A 19,928-nucleotide genomic window follows, 5' to 3' on the forward strand; every position below is an offset into this window, starting at 1 on the left:
CAGCTCATCAAGTATAGAGACCACGCTGATGTAAACGGTTTCAAATGGTCTGATGTGATACTTGTGTGCCTCTCAACTCCCTTAAATGTGCCTGGAGTTGAGTGGCATTCATCATCCAGTTCCACTGGGACACTGTTCACAATGAAGTGGTCATCAGTGTAGGATGTGGCCAAAGAACGTCCACTTGTACGTCCTTCTGTGACTCTTCCAGTCTCTCTGTATTTCTGTAGCAACCTGCTGATGACACTCTGAGCTCAGTGGCCCCTTCTGTTGGAGAACATCCTGTTTGAAGCCTCCCAATGGCAAGTTACTGTTGATTAATTGTTAGATCAATTGCTGTGATGTCAACATGTAAACAGCATGATGAAGAGGACTGTTTAATCCCAATTCTAAATGAACCAGGAAATGTATCAGTCGATTCATGGATGAAACACCTGCTGTGAATTTTGCCGTTAAGTTTCTTGTTAGAGAACAGCAGGCTGTGCAAAAAGTACTGAAACATTGAAACATTGTTAAGTTCACCTGTAAAGGTTATAGTGCATTTTAGGTTCATCCTGAAATTTCACCTGAAAGCCGAATATCCCTCACTTTGTCTGAAAAGGGTGTGTGTGTGTGTCTGTGTGTACACATGTATCTCTCTCTCACCACTCATTTTTAGGTTGTGGAACCCTGCTCATTATGCTGTCATTTTAATAGCGCTTTTTATGCAGGAAGAGTTGCAGAATTTTCCTTCAAGGTGATCTGACTGACTACACAATGTCTGCATGCGGGCAGCAGAGACAACAATTAGCTGTAGCATGCAAGCTAGCAGTTTTTGCCATCTTTGTGAGGAACATATTGGTAATGTTGGATCAAGTCTTTTTTTATCCTGCCTTTGATTTTGCTTCACATGAAATAATATTACCCGGAGGCCCATGCCCCAACCATCAAAACTAACCAAATAAGACTGAATTTTGTAATTTTCCGTCCAAATTGTATTACTGAACAGGAGATTAAACAAATCTGAACAGAGAAGGATCAGCTGCAGTGCAGTAAGCTAAACTGAATTTAGAACACAAATAAAGCTGGATCGGAGGACTTGTTAAAGGTGAACTAGCACAAAACTATCGATCAAATGAATCTTTTACATTAGGTTTGTTACATACATATTTTACAGTAAAATACTTGAAAAAAGGGGAAAGAAGCATCTTCCCTCAAATGAAATAAAACTTAAAAAGTTAAGTTTTTACAGAAAGAGCAGAAGTAAAAGGTTTGAAATGAGGTAAAGGGACTGTTATCTCTTTAAAAAAATCACTTGTACTATTTCTAGAATGCATTATTGCTACCTGTGAAACAAATCTTACCATTCCTCCTAAACCCTTAAAACAAACAAGATGTACAAAATAGAGCTAACATCAAATACAGTAATAAGCTAATATGGTAATGATTATTGTCTTACACTAGTGATTGACTCTGCTGTTCTGTACTCTCAAACAGATTGACATGATAATATCAATTCTATTCTCTCAGATGGAGACTGGAGGTAAATTTACATGCAATGTGTTTTATGCAAAGTTCAGTTTAAAATAATTCTGCCAAAAATATTTGTGCTATTGACCTACAGGAAACTCTTTTAACCAAGCAGCATTAATCACTCACCTGTGTTCACTTTCCATTGAATAAAATATATCAGAATGTAAGTTTGTTAAAATATATATTTTTTTCTTTCTGTCCAGAGAAAAAAAAGTTTTAGTGTATTTGAATTCTATTTGTTTCTTCTTCCCTCTTTACCATGGTTACTCCTTCTACTAGATCAGATCTGATTCCACCACACATTGCTCAGTGTACTCTTTCACCAGGTCTACGTTTAAAGTGTTCTGACAGAAATCGACCATAGGCTTCCAAAGACCAGGCTCCAGGAATATCTGGCACATCACATGACCCTTCAGGTTGGTTGTGTGGCGCTGAAGGTGGCACAGGAACTGCTGCTGAGTCAAATTCAGGTCTTTACCAAACATGTCAATGTTCAGGTAATACCTGTGTCGGAAGAAAAGAATACATTTACTTACTGATGAACAATCCACGGAATATATAAAACGATGCTTGTTTATCATTAGTCTCTTGGGCAGATATGCAGATGTAATCAGCAGGTATAATTTCATTATTCCATTATGAATAGCCAAAATCTGTTACTCTGGTATTCAGAAAATGCAGATACATCTCCAAAGAACATTCAGTATTTTTGTCACTCATTTCAGAAAGTGAAACTTATTATTTCGATTGATACACATAAAGTTAAAAACTTCAAGCCTTTATTTCTGGTCATTTTGATGATTATGGCTTAAAGATAACACATTTTCTCAGAAAATACAAAAAAAAAAAGGTATACATGTTCTGTAATGACCATATTATGGTCTACACCCCCACAGGAAAGTCTGCTGACTTGACGGGTGTCCAGGTGACACCCTCTACAGGGTAAGTCAGAAGCTCTCATTGCTAAAGAAGCTGTTTGTTCACAGAGGGCTGTATCCAAGCATATTCATAGAAAGTTGAGTAGACGTAGGCTGGCAACCACGCACAGATGAATCCTACAAATGGGCTACAAATGTCGCATTCCTCCGACCCGATAATCTGAAGGTAGCTATCCAAGCTATCTGGGCTTCCCTTACACCTCAGCAGAACCACAGCCTGATCTCATCTATGCAACACTGCATTAATGCAGTAATGCAAAGGAGCCTGACAGTTTTGTTTAAAAATATTTTTTAATCGATCTGTGATATTTTAATTTTCTGAGACACTGATTTTCGGTTGGCCTCGAAGCGATTCTGGCAAACCGTCCGGCGCCTCAGGAGGGGGAAGCAGTGCTTTGCCAACACTGTTTATAGTGGGGGCGGGAGACTGCTGACCTCGACTGAGGACATTATCGGGCGGTGGAAGGAGTACTTCGAGGATCTCCTCAATCCTGCCATCACGCATTCCGTGGTGGAAACAGAGGCTGGGGACTCGGGGTTGGATTCTTTCATCACCCAGGCTGAAGTCACCGAGGTGGTTAAAAAGCTTCGCGGTGGCAAGGCTTCGGGGGTGGATGAGATCCGCCCTGAGTACCTCAAGTGTCTGGATGTTGTAGGGCTGTCATGGTTGACACGCCTCTTCAACATTGCGTGGCGGTCGGGGACAGTGCCTCTGGACTGGCAGACTGGGGTGGTGGTCCCCCTTTATAAGAAGGGGGACCGGAGGGTGTGTTCCAACTACAGGGGGATCACACTCCTCAGCCTCCCTGGTAAGGCCTACGCCAGGGTATTGGAGAGGAGAGTCCGACCGATAGTCGAACCTCGGCTTCAGGAGGAACAGTGTGGTTTTCGTCCCAGCCGTGGAACACTGGACCAGCTCTATACCCTCTACAGGGTGCTCGAGGGTTCATGGGAGTTTGCCCAACCGGTTCACATGTGTTTTGTGGACCTGGAGAAGGCATTCGACTGTGTCCCTCGTGATGCCCTGTGGGGGGTGCTCCAGGAGTATGGAATCGGGGGCCCTTTATTAGGGGCCATCCGGTCCCTGTACGAGCGGAGCAGGAGTTTGGTCCGCATTGCCGGCACTAAGTCGGACCTGTTCCCAGTGCATGTTGGACTCCGGCAGGGCTGCCCTTTGTCGCCGGTCCTGTTCATAACTTTTATGGACAGGATTTCTAGACGCAGCCAAGGGCCGGAGGGGGTCTGGTTTGGGGACCAGTGGATTTCGTCTCTTCTTTTTGCGGATGACGTGTTCCTGCTGGCCCCCTCTAGCCAAGACCTACAGCATGCGCTGTGGCGGTTCGCAGCCGAGTGTGAAGCGGCTGGGATGAGGATCAGCTCCTCCAAGTCCGAGGCCATGGTACTCGACCGGAAAAGGGTGGCTTGTCCTCTTCAGGTTAGAGGGGAGTTCCTGCCTCAAGTGGAGGAGTTTAAGTATCTCGGGGTCTTGTTCACGAGTGAGGGAAGAATGGAGCGGGAGATCGACAGACGGATCGGTGCAGCTGCCACAGTAATGGGGGCGCTGTGCCGGTCCATTGTGGTGAAGAGAGAGCTGAGCCGAAAAGCAAAGCTCTCAATTTACTGGTCGGTCTACGTTCCTACCCTCACCTATGGCCATGAACTTTGGGTCATGACCGAAAGAACGAGATCACGGATACAAGCGGCTGAAATGAGCTTCCTCCGTAGGGTGGCCGGGCACTCCCTTAGAGATAGGGTGAGGAGCTCGGCCATCCGGGAGGAGCTCGGAGTAGAGCCGCTGCTCCTCCACATTGAGAGGAGCCAGTTGAGGTGGCTCGGGCATCTATACCGGATGCCTCCTGGACGCCTTCCTCGGGAGGTGTTCCAGGCACGTCCCACCGGGAGGAGGCCCAGGGGACGGCCCGGGACACGCTGGAGGGACTATGTCTCTCGGCTGGCCTGGGAACGCCTTGGGCTCCCCCTGGAGGAGCTGGAGGAGGTGTCTGGAGAGAGGGACGTCTGGGCATCTCTGCTGAGTCTGCTGCCCCCGCGACCCGGTCCTGGATAAGCGGAAGACGACGAACGAACGAACTGATTTTTGAGTTTTCACTACGTATCCATCAGCCATAATCAACGGCTTGAAATATTTCACTCTTTGTGTAATAAATCTATGTAAATTATGACTTTCACTTTCTGAAATAAAAAATAATATTGAACTTTATCATGATATTCTAATTTATTGAGATGTGTCTGTATAGCCAAGAGTCAAAGAGTAAACAGTCTGAGAAAAGGGTGTCGATATAGTTTTAAATGTAAGCAATGTTTAATTCTTCACCTAATTATATCCAAAAGGTATTTTGAACAACTTTACACTGAGCCAAAGAGAGGCAAAAGGTGTGGAAAATGATGCTTAGTTTGAACCATCTATTTTATTTATTTTCATGAATTAAAAGAATAATTACCAATCATCTCCAATGGGCACCCTGAAAGGGAAGGTACAAAGGCTGGCCACAGTAGGACTGGATAAATCATCCACCATCCAGTCAATGTCCTTCTTCAGTAGGATTGAGAAATTGCTTGGTAGAAGCTTGAATGGCTGCCAGTCTTGAATGACGGTGGCATTAGGAAGCACTCCCTGCATCAAGTCAGTAGTAAGATAAAGCTGATGGATAGATGTTTGATCGAGACGCACAGGAGGGGGGCTGGACTGGTGTGTGGACACAGATGAATGAATGCCGCCACGCAATATTATGTCACAAAGTCGCAGTTTGAGTTCTTCAGCTCTGAAACGCACTAGCAGAATACCCTGTGGAGTACAGTCAATTCATTCATTTATTTCTTAAAAATGGTTTCCATTTTTAAATCTCAATTATTTTGAACACAAAGACAATGAAAGTGTTTTAAGGTTTAGTTTTGTTGTTTGTACCTGCTTAGTTATGATGCGATACTTTTCAAAGTCCTTCGGCCCAAGCTGGTCATCACGGGTCAAGCGGGTCACTTTTACATCTGGAAATTTGGATTTGACCAGCTCGGAGCAGAAGCGCAGCAGAACTCCTGCTACTCCCTTCCCTCTTTCCTGAGGGGCAACACGAAGACCCTCCACTAGCATAGTCCCGCCATCATCGATCACACATGCTGATTCCAGAGCAACCTACGGAAGAAAAAAAGAAAACACTCTTCTAGATTAACACATATTCAAAAGGTGTAAGCTATTAGCCCATAGCTCTATTCATACCTGCACACATAAAATGTAGACTGATAAACAATATTTCTGCATGCTACAATAATCTTTGGACATTTCATATTACATATTAAGAAGAACACATCCATATTAACCTGATATTTTGCTAATTGCTGTGAGATAGGATTTCAAACTCAGCCTGAGGTAAAACATTTAATAGACTAGAACATTAAGTGAGATTGATCTAAAAACAAGAGGAAACCAAATGATTCACCATGATGCAGAGATTAGGTTGCAGTCATGATACAATTTGCAGACATAAATAATGTGAATAATAAATTGTAATGCAGTGCTGTAAATTATCTTTACATAGAAAAATACTACTATGAGTTCAGTGACAGAAGTCTGTTGCAGTCAGTTGGTGCTTCTGTTGACAAACAGTTGGGGGAGGTGGACTATTAAAAGTTATTGAAATTAGCAGCTTTTGTCACCGCCCTGCTTTCAGGGAGAGAAAACAAGGAATCTTTCAGGGCTGATTTCTCAGAAAAGTAGTCTGGCGGGTGCAGACATTCAGATGGTCATATCTTCTTCAATTCTTTTTCAATTTCCACAAGTTTGACATCATTGGAAAGCTTAGACTCCACTCTTTCAGGATCTGTATATAACTCCAAACGACCCCATGTGGACTTGTTAGACTTGTTCCTGGTTTTGCCACAGCCAGTCACATTTTGGGTCCCTTCATACTAACAAAGCATGGTTTTATTGCCACAGTCTATCTGAGTACTTCCAGCAGCATAATGCATAGAGGTCCAATAATCTCAATCTGGTTTCATAAACCTGACAATGAGTTCACTTTACACCAATGGCAGATCTCCAATAAAGCTCCTTTGAGACATGTTGGAACAGGAGATTAACATCATGGATGTACAGCCAAAAAGTCTGCCCTCACCATATGAGGAATTTTTTCAATACCTTGCTAAAACCATGACCCAACCAATACAGGTAGTTCTGAAGGCAAAAGAGGGTCAAAACCAGTACTAGTGAGGTGATCTTAATAATGTGGCTGATGAATGGATGTATTTGCATAAAAGATGTGGGTTGGTAAACTCACCACTTTTCCTTCTTTGCGTGCCAGAATAACCATGCGGTTCGAATCCTGAAGCCAGCTAGTGTATCTGGTGGGAAGGTAGTCCAGACCACCATAGATATCCTGGCTCATTGCCATAATTTCATCGAAGTCCTCCTCAGTGGCTACAACAAACTGTAGGCCAGCCTGGGAAGGGGCCTCAGGAAGCTGGGGAGTCAGGTTGGTATCAATCTTCATCCTGCAGCAACTGATGAAATAAAAATGAAGGAAATGGTTTTTAAATGTCATAGAGCAAAAACACCAAAAACATCCTACAGCCCCTGCCTAAACGTCATAAACTTCCTTTTGTGAGCTTTACATGTTGAATTTTCCAGAATGTGTGAAAGGTATTACTAATTGGACCAATTCTTCAGTGCAAATATGAATATACCATAAAATGAAAATGTGACAGTGGTCCACAGAGTCCAGCAGAGATGCTTTGAAAATCTGTAGACCATGCACAAAACTAGTGTCTGGTACTTTTCACCACATTGTAACTTTTAGTAACAATGTGGTGAAAAGTAGATGGAGCTGGACCTGCAGCCTTCCCAGCGGTTATTTTTATTCATCAAATATATAGTCCTAAACATGGAAATGTTTTCTAAGCAATAAAACTTATGACCAAATCCAAAAACAAGTCAATAAATAATTCTTATGGTCTGAAAATCTACCAGATATTGTCCACTCAGCCCAAAGCTAACAATGCTGGGAACACAGAATCTAGCAGCCTATCTTACAGCAATGTTAGCATGGACAGCAACAGGTTGGGTGACAATGTGAATATTTTAAATGAAATTTGCAACATTCTCCATGACTTGTTGGAAAACATCCTAAGGTGCTGTTATGATAATTCAAGACAATTTTAATTCACTAACAGCAGACATTGTTCTCCCAAAAATCAGAATGTGTGAAAAAAATTTGTTATTTTCCAACTGGAAGATGAGAACGTCGGCCTGACCAGCTCTTCCCAAGAAAATTAAAAACAGTAAATCATACCAGCGGCAAGTCACTGAATCTGCTGGGTTTCCTTAGATAGAAAAATTATTAACCATTTTGAATAATGAACTAAATCTGACTGCACTGTTTGATAGTTGAGATTAATTGGAATTTATGTACCCTACTTGAAATTTGTATGATTTGACTGAATTGACTTTGAAAAGTGCCTTGAGACGACAATTGTTGTGAATTGGTGCTATATAAATAAAAATGAATTTAAATAAACTGAACCAGTTGGAGGTTGGGAATTGGGTATCAAAAAAACTATTCAAGAATCAGTGGCTGAGGATCAGTCTCTCTGTATCTTTACTGCAACCTTCTGATGACACTCTGTGAAACTCTAAGCTGAGTGGCCACTAGTGTCTGAGAGCATCCTGTTTGAAGCCTCGCAATGGCGAGGTACTGCTGATTAATTGTTAGATGTTGTCTTGATCTCATGATGTCAAAATGTGAACAGCATGATGAGGAGGACTGTTTAAATACCAATTCTGATTGTACCAGGAAATATATTGGTCGATTCATGGACGAAACAACAGCATTTTGCCGTTAAACTCACTGTTGGAAAACAGCAAGTTGTGCTTAAAGAACTGAAACATTGAACAGTTGGACATGTGCATTCAAACGCTTAGAGAAGATCACATTAAGTTTACCTGTAAAGTTTATAGTTATAGATTTATAGATTCAAAAATAACACCAAGGTTTCTGAGGTTTGGTTTGACAGAAGAGGCCAGTACACCAGCATATTGCTTGATATTAGTTATTCTGTTCTCAGGGGCAATAATTGTTGTTCAGTCTTATCAGAGTGCACCTGCAAGTAGTTGTCACAGAGACACACTATTGTGGTAAGTCAAAGAATAAAGATCAATCAACTATAACTTTTAGATTTGTTACACTGGACTTGACTGCTGGGTGAAAATAAACCACCATCTGTTTAATTTTAGTATGCAATTCACTGGGATCTAGATCCGGGTCTCTTCCTTGTTGGCATTAAAGAAAAGAAAATTACAAGAAAGCCAGTCATTGATCCTGGTTAAGCACTAGACAAGAATAGACAGCCTATCCAGCTGGTGGAGCTTCAAAGAAATATTCAACTGGATGTCATCTGCATAGATGTGATAGGAGGTTTCAGAGGAAGATTGAATAATGCCTGCAGTAGCACCCTTACAACAGTGGTGGGACCTCCATTGCTGCTCCATTGGACTGTGGGAGCTCATTTTTATCCAAGAGCAAACATCGGGTGGCTTGACCATGTATTTCCAACTCAAGCTCACTTGAGTTAAACTACACAGTGGTGGACTGTGGATAGTTTGTGCGTGCATAGTTTACGCGATGAACACACATGGGTAATGTTGCAATACAGTAAATCAAAACAGAACACATACATGAATTTCATACATGGATAATCTATTTTTATTTTCAGAGTGAAGGGTTTATGTCACCACCTTGATATGGTGGTCAACATCATTGTCATTTAAGAGCTATTTCACAATTTTTAAAAACTCTGGACTACATTTGGTTAGACACAATTCAAAATTAAAATAAAATGTCTAGTTTGAACTGAACTAGTCTGCACTACACATGTTTTTTTAAAACACAGTTTGTGTTTTTAAAAACCTTTTATTTTGTTTATGAAAACGTGGAGTGTCTTTTGTAGTGTAGAATAATCCATTTGAGCTTCAGTCTTTTCGCAGCTTCCGTTCTTGACTCTAAGGTAAATGCTAAATAAAGTGCTGAAATCTTTTTTTTAATTTAAAAAATAGAATAATGTGCTATGTGTTTGACATCCTATGACACTGAAAAGAACAGAATAGCTTGGTACTTTTTCAGGACTAGGTTTTCCTAAACAACGTTTGGGTCTACTGTGATGAAACGGTGACCTGTCCAGTGTGTTCCCCACCTCTTACTCATTGACTGTTCGAATGGATGATGAATGCCTGGATGAGGAATGGGTGGATGTTTGTGTCTACGATAATTTAAGACACTCTTCACACAATGAAAGTCTACTATCAAGGTTGCAGCAGCAATGATGTTATTGAATACCTGAAATCTGCTGTACTTCAAAGAATAGTTACTGTTTCAACTCTTTCACCAAATTTGGAAACTACTATAGCAGCTTTATTGTTGAGTTTTTATCTAGTGCAATATAGGTTTTTGACGTTTTTACACAGTTAAATCACTTGTTATCATACTATAAGACAGACACAGCATTAAGCAGGAATAGCTCTTTCAAAGTTAGATTATTGGTTTTGCTCCGATAATCATGTCCTAATAAACTATGAAAGGGCCATGTGAGCTGTAATGGGATTTACAGTAAAAACAAAGTCTAGTCACAACAGATACACGCAGTTACTCGTTGCAGACACTGGTATTTTCCCATCATTCTTTGATGCTTCAGAGGACCTTGGCTGGATAGCCTGGTCCTGTCCTGTCACTGAGCTGGATGCTGTTTTGTTTTTCTGTTTCTGTCCCGTATTCATGCATATGCACTCATTAATTCATTGTTCTTTTTATCCTCTCATGCTTCTGCTTGCTTTTTTCCATTTGGCTGGCAGTGTACTCCACACAAATGGAATTTGTGAGCAGTGACTCGCAGCAGATTCTTATCCAGAGCAAGATAAACTCTGTAGTACATGACAAAACAATGTTCGCAAACAATAGCACTTGAAAAAAATACAGTTTTAGAGAAAACGCAATTTCCTAAAGATACTAGCTATAATAATCTAATTATTATAATTAATTTAATTATTATTATTATACAACGGTTGTATTCCTGGATAATGAATATTGGGTGTAATAAAGATTCTGTGCCTCTAAATCCTTTGACCTGTTGCTCTTTAAGGACACACATCTGGGTTCGGGTTCATGTTCTGGTTCTGATCGTTTCCTGTGAATAAAGATGGTTTGGTGATGTGAGAGCTGAGCTCTGACATGGAGAAGAGTCCTGGACAGTTAGAGATGGTGATCTGACCTCTGAACTTTGCTCTGGTCCTCATGTTCTCCACACAGAGTGGTTTTAGAGGGAGGGACTCTGTCCTCTCTGTCCTCACACTGATCCATGCTGCTCAGTTCACATCAGCTCAAATACATGGAGCTGCAGCCAAGAACACACATGATGAAGATACATTTTCATTCACTGACACACACCTGTAGCTACAAATGAACAGTCTAGGTAGTTGTTGTTCCTCTATTCCAGAAACAAAGATTGTGACACCAAACCATATTTAACATTAATAATAGAAAGAACAGATTGTTGGATGTTTGTTAGAGATGAAAAGATTGTTTCAATGAATGAAATTATTGCAGTTTGACTGTAAAGTGAAGGAGCTGCAGACTGAAACACTGCATGATGTGAAGATATTGATCAGTCAAACGTCTTCTGCTGAAGCTTTTATGATTCTGGCACGTCTGCTCTACCCTGTCTCCCTGGCTGCAATCAGCAGATTAGATGCACCTGGTGGCTGCTGCAGTGCAGTGCAATCTGTGGAATGCCAAGCACCTGTGTCTTCCTTGATATATACTGACTCTGACAAGCAGACGGTGCCAGATTTTTGAAAGCCATTCATGTGAGTTGATATCCAGCGTTCCTTCCTGTCTGATCATTGTTCTTGACCTTGCCTTGCCTTTTGGATTTTTGCCTCTCTGCCTGCTCCCTGTCGGACTGTTTGGGTTCTGGTTTTGACCCTGTTTCCTGCATCTGGTTTATGTCTCTGCCTGCCCCTTGCCTGACGCCTCTTGTTCCGATCGTTGACCCTGTTTCTGTCCTTGGATCATTCAGCCTGGCGTCACTTATTACCTGTGCTGTGGAGATCACTGCCTGCCGCCCACTGAGGTTTCTCTGGGTTTCAAGTTCCACTCAAGACAAAAGCAGGTTAGTGGCTTTTCTGATCCCTGCAAAATCTGGAGAGACTACAAGTCACTAATCCCTCTTTCTGCCTCAGTGATTCCTGGAAGCTGTGAGGAGTGTTACCTGTGTGACGTTTTCCTGTGGCTGAATAAACATTTTAAACTTTCAGTACTGTGTCTGGCTTAATCTTGGGTCCGCCTTTTTCTGATTCATAGCAGAAGCTCCACAAAATGAAGCAGAACAAACTCTGAACATCTGGACCTGCTGGATTTCTCAGTCATCAAACTATACAGATGGATTATATGTTCCATTAAAGCTTCACAACATTTAATAACATGAAACATTTTAAGCAAGACCGACAACAGAAGAAGACTTGAACAAAACAGACTCTGAGGCAGCAGAGCAGCTTCCTGGAACGAGTCAGAACTTCACCTGAGATGGACGCAGGTAAGAGGAGGGACAGTCACCATGACAACAGTCCAACTGCTTTCAGCTCTGACATTTAGGGAGGGGTTCTAACATTTATTTATAACAACTAACCAACATAAAGACAGATGATGACATCCAACAGGAGAAGAAATTTAACAACTAAGACTTCCCCTTCATGAAAAAATAGACTTACGGTTGTAGAAGATTTTGGTTATGAATTATAAATTAAGATTTTTAATTATAATATTTTAATAAATATTCATAATCCAATCAAAATAATTGCTAAACAGCAACACACATATTCACTTTAACTAGAATCTTCAGACCATCACAATCAGTTTAACATATAAATTAATTTAACAAGACTCTAGAAAAGCAACTCCAAACATCGACACATAAATCTCAACTGATGAATAAATCAACAACAACAAGACAACACTGACAAAGAGTCTGAAACTAAATGATATTTAACAGGTGAAAACTGAAAGATCAGCTTAGAGTTTGAGACTTTCTGTCAACAGAAAACAAGTTGTCAAATAAATGAAGTGATTCCAGTTTGACTGAAGGAGCTGCAGGATCCCAGACTGTAGATCCTGATCAGTTAGATTTTAATCATGGAGATTATAGTTTGTTTCTCATAACAGATAAAATACATTTTGTTTAATGAAGAAAATATTTAAACATCAGCTGTTCATCACGTTGACTGATTTCAGATATTGAATAATCCTGTAAATGTTCCTTTAAACATAAAACGGCTGAAATAAAAAGTTTTTCAAACATGAAAGAGTTAAAAATTATTAAAGTCAAAGTTTAACTATGAATAAAAATGAACTTACAGTTTGTTGGAACTTCAGAAAGTGTTGAAGACACTTGATGTGAAAACTTGGACTGAGATACAGGTGAGCTGCTTCCTGGAATGAGTTAGAGTTTCATCTGAGATGGAGCCTAAAGAGACAGGTAGGAGGAGCAAAACCAGTTTGTCAGACTTTTTAAGGAACTTTTGACATTGTTCAGCAAACAGTGACACAGTGGGTAGTGCTGTTGCCTTGCAGAAAGAAGGTCCTGGGTTCAATTCCTGGCTGGGGGTCTTTCTGCATGGAGTTTGCATGTTCTCTCTGTGCATGCATGGGTTCTGGAAAGTATTTATTTTTTGAGCAAAATTAACATTTTTAAAGGGATTTCCCAGATATGAGATGAATTAGATTTATTTACACCTGATGTGATGATGTCACTGAGTAACAATGTCTTCACTACAACACAGTTTGTTCATGTCTAGATTGAAAACTATTAGTGAAAATCTAAAATATACTCTAAAAAACAGTGAGTACAGTCAGATTCAGCAACATCTAGTGGCCAAGTGGCAGATTACAACCCAAAGATCCGCCACCCGCCCCCCCCCCCCCTCTCTCTCCAGAAACCGCCAATCTCTAAACCCGTTCCCAGTGATTAATGGAAAATCTAGATAATTAAATAAAAAATAAACTGAAATGTTACTTGACATAGCAGAAAAAAACCTGTCTTAGAATGAATGTAAGAGAATACTGAAAAACAGGCCATTACATTATTATATTCCATAAAATGTGAAATTAATAAACACAATAAGTTCAATTGACCAAATGTCATTACTTAATTAAATGTGTTTCAGCTCAAGGTTTTGTCCAAAACATCTAGTTTAATAAAAATAAAAACCTGACCTCTACAGTGACCCTCAAGTCTCTGCTGTTAAAATACCAGGTTTTTATGTTGGCTTGTTGGAAATGAGACGATGATAAATCATTAAACTTTCTCCTCATATAATGTAGCGAGTATCTCGTACAATTCAACTGAAAAACTAATCTGTTAGAGGGGAAAACTATGTGCACCCTGTGACTGATACTTTGTTGAAGCAGCTTTTGGTTCAAGTTTAGCCTCCAGTCTTCTTTGGTTGGAGTCTGTCAGCTTCACACATCTTCACTTCACCATATTTGCTCCTCAGCCTTGCTAAAATTCTTCATGTCTATCAGACTGGGACAACATCTCTTGTCCACAGCCCTCTTTGGAGGACCCTACAATAATTTAGTTCTGGACTTTGACTAGGTCATTCCAACTTTCTGATGAACTGATTCATTTGATGACTTTAATGTATAATTAGACTCACCGTGATGCTGAAAAATTAAATCTATCTTCATCTTCAGCTGCCTAGCAGACACCTGGAGGTTTTGGGTCAAAGTTACTGATTGGTATTTAGAACTTGTTCTAATTTATTTTAGACAAATGTCAGATTTTTGTTCTCCAGTTTCTCCATATTTTCTCCAGTCATGGATTACTGCATCTCTGTGCCATGGTGTATTTATGAAGCTGTCTCATATACAGGTCCTTCTCAAAAAATTAGCATATTGTGATAAAGTTCATTATTTTCCATAATGTCATGATGAAAATTTAACATTCATATATTTTAGATTCATTGCACACTAACTGAAATATTTCAGGTCTTTTATTGTCTTAATACGGATGATTTTGGCATACAGCTCATGAAAACCCAAAATTACTATCTCACAAAATTAGCATATCATTAAAAGGGTCTCTAAATGAGCTATGAACCTAATCATCTGAATCAACGAGTTAACTCTAAACACCTGCAAAAGATTCCTGAGGCCTTTAAAACTCCCAGCCTGGTTCATCACTCAAAACCCCAATCATGGGTAAGACTGCCGACCTGACTGCTGTCCAGAAGGCCACTATTGACACCCTCAAGCAAGAGGGTAAGACACAGAAAGACATTTCTGAACAAATAGGCTGTTCCCAGAGTGCTGTATCAAGGCACCTCAGTGGGAAGTCTGTGGAAAAAGTGTGGCAGAAAACGCTGCACAACGAGAAGAGGTGACCGGACCCTGAGGAAGATTGTGGAGAAGGGCCGATTCCAGACCTTGGGGGACCTGCGGAAGCAGTGGACTGAGTCTGGAGTAGAAACATCCAGAGCCACCGTGCACAGGCGTGTGCAGGAAATGGGCTACAGGTGCCGCATTCCCCAGGTCAAGCCACTTTTGAACCAGAAACAGCGGCAGAAGCGCCTGACCTGGGCTACAGAGAAGCAGCACTGGACTGTTGCTCAGTGGTCCAAAGTACTTTTTTCGGATGAAAGCAAATTCTGCATGTCATTCTGAAATCAAGGTGCCAGAGTCTGGAGGAAGACTGGGGAGAAGGAAATGCCAAAATGCCAGATGTCCAGTGTCAAGTACCCACAGTCAGTGATGGTCTGGGGTGCCGTGTCAGCTGCTGGTGTTGGTCCACTGTGTTTTATCAAGGGCAGGGTCAATGCAGCTAGCTATCAGGAGATTTTGGAGCACTTCATGCTTCCATCTGCTGAAAAGCTTTATGGAGATGAAGATTTCATTTCTCAGCACGACCTGGCACCTGCTCACAGTGCCAAAACCACTGGTAAATGGTTTTCTGACCATGGTATCACTGTGCTCAATTGGCCTGCCAACTCTCCTGACCTGAACCCCATAGAGAATCTGTGGGATATTATGAAGAGAACGTTGAGAGACTCAAGACCCAACACTCTGGATGAGCTAAAGGCCGCTATCGAAGCATCCTGGGCCTCCATAAGACCTCAGCAGTGCCACAGGCTGATTGCCTCCATGCCACGCCGCATTGAAGCAGTCATTTCTGCAAAAGGATTCCCGACCAAGTATTGAGTGCATAACTGTACATGATTATTTGAAGGTTGACGTTTTCTGTATTAAAAACACTTTTCTTTTATTGGTCGGATGAAATATGCTAATTTTGTGAGATAGGAATTTTGGGTTTTCATGAGCTGTATGCCACAATCATCCGTATTAAGACAATAAAAGACCTGAAATATTTCAGTTAGTGTGCAATGAATCTAAAATATATGAATATGAAATTTTCATCATTACATTATGGAAAATAATGAACTTTATCACAATATGCTAGTTTTTTGAGAAGGACCTGTACACTCACCAGCCACTTTATTAGGTACACCTGTCCAACTGCTCGTAAACGTAAATTTCTAATCAGCCAATCACATGGCAGCAACTCAAAGCATTTAGACATGTAGACATGGTCAAGATGATCTGCTGCAGTTCAAACCGAGCATCACAATGGGGAAGAAAGGTGATTTAAGTGACTTTGAACGTGGCATGGTTGTTGGTGCCAGACGGGCTGGTCTGAGTATCTCAGAAAACCAATTGAGCATCATGTCAACGTCACAGCCTACCTGAGTATTGTTGCTGACCATGTCCATCCCTTTATGACCACAGTGTACCCATCTTCTGATGGTTACTTCTAGCAGGATAACTCGCCATGTCATAAAGCACAAATCATCTCAGACTGGTTTCTTGAACATGACAATGAGTTCACTGGACTCAAATGGCCTCCATTCACCAGATATCAGTCCAATAGAGCACCTTTGGGATGTGGTGGAACGGGAGATTCACATCATTGATGCAGCCGACAAATCTGTCAATATATCTGTCATGTCAATATGGACCAAACTCTCTGAGGAATGTTTCCAGTACCTTGTTGAATCTATGCCACCAAGGATTAAAGCAGTTCTGAAGGCAAAAGGGGTCCAACCCAGTACTAGCAAGGTGTACCTAATAAAGTGGCCGGTGAGTGTATTTGTATCTTCTCCTGACTGATACCTTTGTACAATGAGATCCTATGTAATCTCTCTGTAAACTTTAGCTTCTGGTAGGACAGCTGAAATTTATTTTAGTTTATTCAGAATCAGGATAATTAATGTTAGGTTTTTACTCAGTACCAGTTTTAATAGTGAGATTATTATTATTATTGGAGATTTTCCTGTAATGCATTTTTTATTGAATAGTATAGATATATTCATCTTGAAGTGAAAAACATTTAGAAATAATTAATCAAACAGGGGCGTGTAAACCTTTGAGGGTACTTCACTCTGTGTATGTTTATATTTTCTTGTTTCAGTAACCTAATTCAGTCTTGATTTATTTCTACACAGAAGTCTTTAGCAAATGAAGTCCATTTTTAGATGGTTTTGGCAAAGATGATCAGTGAGATTCAGCCAAAGAACTAAAAGTCCAAACAACTTGTAGCAACAGAACAGAAATGATGTCACAACTGAAACATGAACAAAAACCTGCATCAACAACTGAACTGTAGACAGTTCCTCCAGCAGATCATAGTTTTCAGTTCAGACGACAACTTGACGTTACCCTCCTCTTCTTCTCTTAGCTGCTGCTGTGTTGATGGAGTTGATGGTGAAGTTGGTGTCTGGCTGCTGGCCTCATGCTCAGCCTGGTCGTCAGATGTCACCAGAGAACTGATGGAGCGAGAGGTCATGCTGGGGTTGTAACTGGTGGCTGAAAAGGCTGCAGGGTCAAAACAGAGTCTTCTTCCATTTAGAGTCAAAGTTCACTTCCACAGTTCCTAAATAATATTTTACTTCAATATTCCCTTTTTTTCCAGACTTAAATCTTCAGATTTTTCTCCCTTTTAAAAAATGAATTCTTTAAAAAAAAATATTGATGGCTGGATAGATGGTGGTTGAACTCTTTTAAAGAAATCTGATGCAGATTTTTGGTTTTCCATGACAAAACGACCACGTTCAGTTACGTTTTAACTGGATAAAGTGTGCAGAGCTTTGCTTTAATCCCTAAAAATTTCAACTAACCAATAGGAAAACGTTCTGTAACTCAATAACAACTCTAAGTAAGGGCGAGTAATATGGCAACAATAACAACCCAAGATGTTTACAGTAAAATCCTGATCATAGATTTATTACCAGGGTCACCAGGTGGCTCAGGGGTAGAGCCAATTCATCATATGCAGAGGCTACAGTCCTCCATGCAGCGGTCCAGGGTTCAATTCCCGGCCACGGGCCATTTCCTGTCCTCCCCTTCTTTCTTTGCCCTTCTTCCTGTTGAGCTACTGATGAATAAAGGCCAGTAGTGCTAAAGAACGTTAAAATAAAGATTTATTAGTGTTTCTTTATATGTAAAAAAACATTGATCTTTAAGATAAATATAACAGAGGAATTGTGTCATAGAATATTTTAGAAAATGTCTTTGATTAAATTTATCAAACTTATGTCAAATATAATTAAAATTTAACACTTGAAGTACAATTTAGGTTATTTGAATTTAAAGGGTAAACAAAACTGTTCATATATAAAACTAACGATAAAGGAGGACAATAAAACGAATCTGTCTGCACCAGAGTATATATAATAACAATATATAATAGCAATAGACAGGATCTGCCTTATTTAGCCCTTTTCTATTTCCTGAACTCCAGTTTTCCATGTTTAGTTTTACAAAGTAAACAGATTCTTTTTCCTAAAAGGAATCAGTTATATACTTATAAGAAATTTAAACAGTTTAATGTAAAGAAATCCAGTTTAATGGGATTATTTAAATAATTTACTGTTTTTGTAAAGCTTTTAAAAATCTGTCAATGATTTTAGTTAAAAACAGCAGCATTAGTTTCATTTGAGAAAACAGAAACAGTCATTTTAAAATAAATCTCTTCACATATGAACTTAATAATGTTCCAGCAACACATCATGTAAAATATGCCTGTCTTCATTTCTTTCTAAAGGACCATCTGAAACCAGTTTGAGATGATGGGAGCTGTTATCTTGCTGGAACAAACCATCAGAAGATGGTCCAGTGTGGTCATTAAGGGATGGAGATGTTCAGCAACAATACTCAGGTAGGCTGTGGTGTTTAAATGTTGCTCAGTTAGTACTGAGGGGCCCAAAGTGGGCCAAGAAAACATCCCCCCACACCATAACACCACCAGCAGCACCAGCCTGGACTTAATATAAGGCATGATGGGTCACACTGGGTTTTCTCAGACTCTGAAGGAACAAAACCACGAGGAGCAAGACAGTGTTCAACAGTTTAAGATTCTCAGGTTTAAGATTGGGCTGGAACCAGAACTGGATCAGTGGGCAGAATCAGGATCTCACTGAGGGAGAAGAAGAAAGGCTTATAGAAATTCTGGGTGTGAATGGAGAATTGATCAGAATGTGTCTTTGTGTTTGACTGACCGAGGTTGAGAACTTAGTGGCCGGGGAAAGATAAGTCTTCTCCACGGTGGCTGAGGTTGACAGGGAGGCACGACTGAAGGAGGTGATTTTCTCCTTCGTTTGTGTTTCTTTTCTGGAAAACGCCACAGAGGTTGGAGAATCAGCGTTAGAGGGCAGACAGGCAGGTGAATGATCTTCAGGGGTTTGAAGTAGAAAACAGAGCGAAGGCTCACAGCTGAGGCGTCGAGGCTGAAGCTCCCACAACATGAACATGATACGAGTGAAAACAGGAGACAGGAAAATATCCACAGTAGCCTTCAGCAAAAGCTTGATCTGCAAGGCAGAAGAGAAAAAACAAGGTGATCAGAAAAATGCTTGGAAGCAGGACTGCAGAGCAGCCGAGGTCTAGCTGTTTACCACACAGAATGAGACAACAAGCTGACGCCTCCCTCTGGTTTCCACTCCTTAAGAAGCCAGCTGATTGCTCTCAGATGAGCGACACCTGTGCAGCAGCACCTGTCAGTCACACCCTGTATAGGAAAAACACAGCAAACAAACACAACCTGCACACAACCTGCACACAACCACCATGGATATGACAGGATGGATCCATGGTTCATGTTGACGCCAAATTCTAAGCTGAAATTGATCGTCTTTAGAACAGGAAACACTTTCCAATCCATTATTTACCAGGTGAACCTCTTCAATCTGTAGTCTTAGTTTCCTGTTCTTAGCTGAGTGGCACTCAGTCTGGTCTTCTGCTGCTGTAGCCGTTCTGCTTCAAGGAATGACCTGCTGAGTGTCCAGAGATGGTAACATGTGGCTATTTAAGCTACTGGCGCCTTACTTTCATCTCAAACTAATCCTCCTATTCTCCTCTGAAAACTAACATCAAC

General features: G+C 40.7%; 2 protein-coding genes across 3 annotated transcripts in view; one reads left to right on the forward strand and one right to left on the reverse strand.

Annotated features, from left to right (window-relative positions):
• LOC124861406 (NACHT, LRR and PYD domains-containing protein 4-like) overlaps positions 1 to 19,928 on the forward strand; it is a 328,592-nt gene that overhangs the window by 201,878 nt on the left and 106,786 nt on the right. The gene's annotated exons all lie outside the window — the stretch shown is intronic.
• Positions 992 to 19,549, reverse strand: LOC124861479 (histidine N-acetyltransferase-like). 2 transcript variants are annotated; one of them, XM_047355275.1, is made up of 9 exons: positions 19,266 to 19,549; positions 19,054 to 19,165; positions 17,785 to 17,953; positions 17,216 to 17,371; positions 12,860 to 12,968; positions 6,740 to 6,962; positions 5,374 to 5,598; positions 4,910 to 5,253; positions 992 to 2,016 (listed from the first exon to the last, which is right to left on the reverse strand). In XM_047355275.1, exons 6-9 carry the CDS (start codon positions 6,950 to 6,952, stop codon positions 1,788 to 1,790), a joined length of 1,011 nt encoding a protein of 336 aa, XP_047211231.1. In that variant the 5' UTR covers positions 6,953 to 6,962; positions 12,860 to 12,968; positions 17,216 to 17,371; positions 17,785 to 17,953; positions 19,054 to 19,165; positions 19,266 to 19,549; the 3' UTR covers positions 992 to 1,787. The 2 variants fall into 2 exon arrangements, 1 of the variants encoding a protein (XP_047211231.1); XR_007036621.1 differs by lacking the exons at positions 992 to 2,016; positions 4,910 to 5,253; positions 5,374 to 5,598; ... (2 more) ...; positions 17,216 to 17,371; positions 17,785 to 17,953 and adding an exon at positions 18,238 to 18,971.

Source organism: Girardinichthys multiradiatus, chromosome 24 (genome assembly GCF_021462225.1).
Source record: "Girardinichthys multiradiatus isolate DD_20200921_A chromosome 24, DD_fGirMul_XY1, whole genome shotgun sequence".
Lineage (NCBI taxonomy): Eukaryota > Metazoa > Chordata > Actinopteri > Cyprinodontiformes > Goodeidae > Girardinichthys > Girardinichthys multiradiatus.

Coding starts and splice junctions, on each gene's coding strand:
- LOC124861479 (XM_047355275.1), bottom strand. CDS start 6,952: ATGAAGATTGATACCAACCTGACTCCCCAGCTTCCTGAGGCCCCTTCC. Junction 5,599..6,739: donor CACGCAAAGAAGGAAAAGTG/GTGAGTTTACCA, acceptor TTTCTTCCGTAG/GTTGCTCTGGAATCAGCATG. Junction 5,254..5,373: donor ATCGCATCATAACTAAGCAG/GTACAAACAACA, acceptor TGTACTCCACAG/GGTATTCTGCTAGTGCGTTT.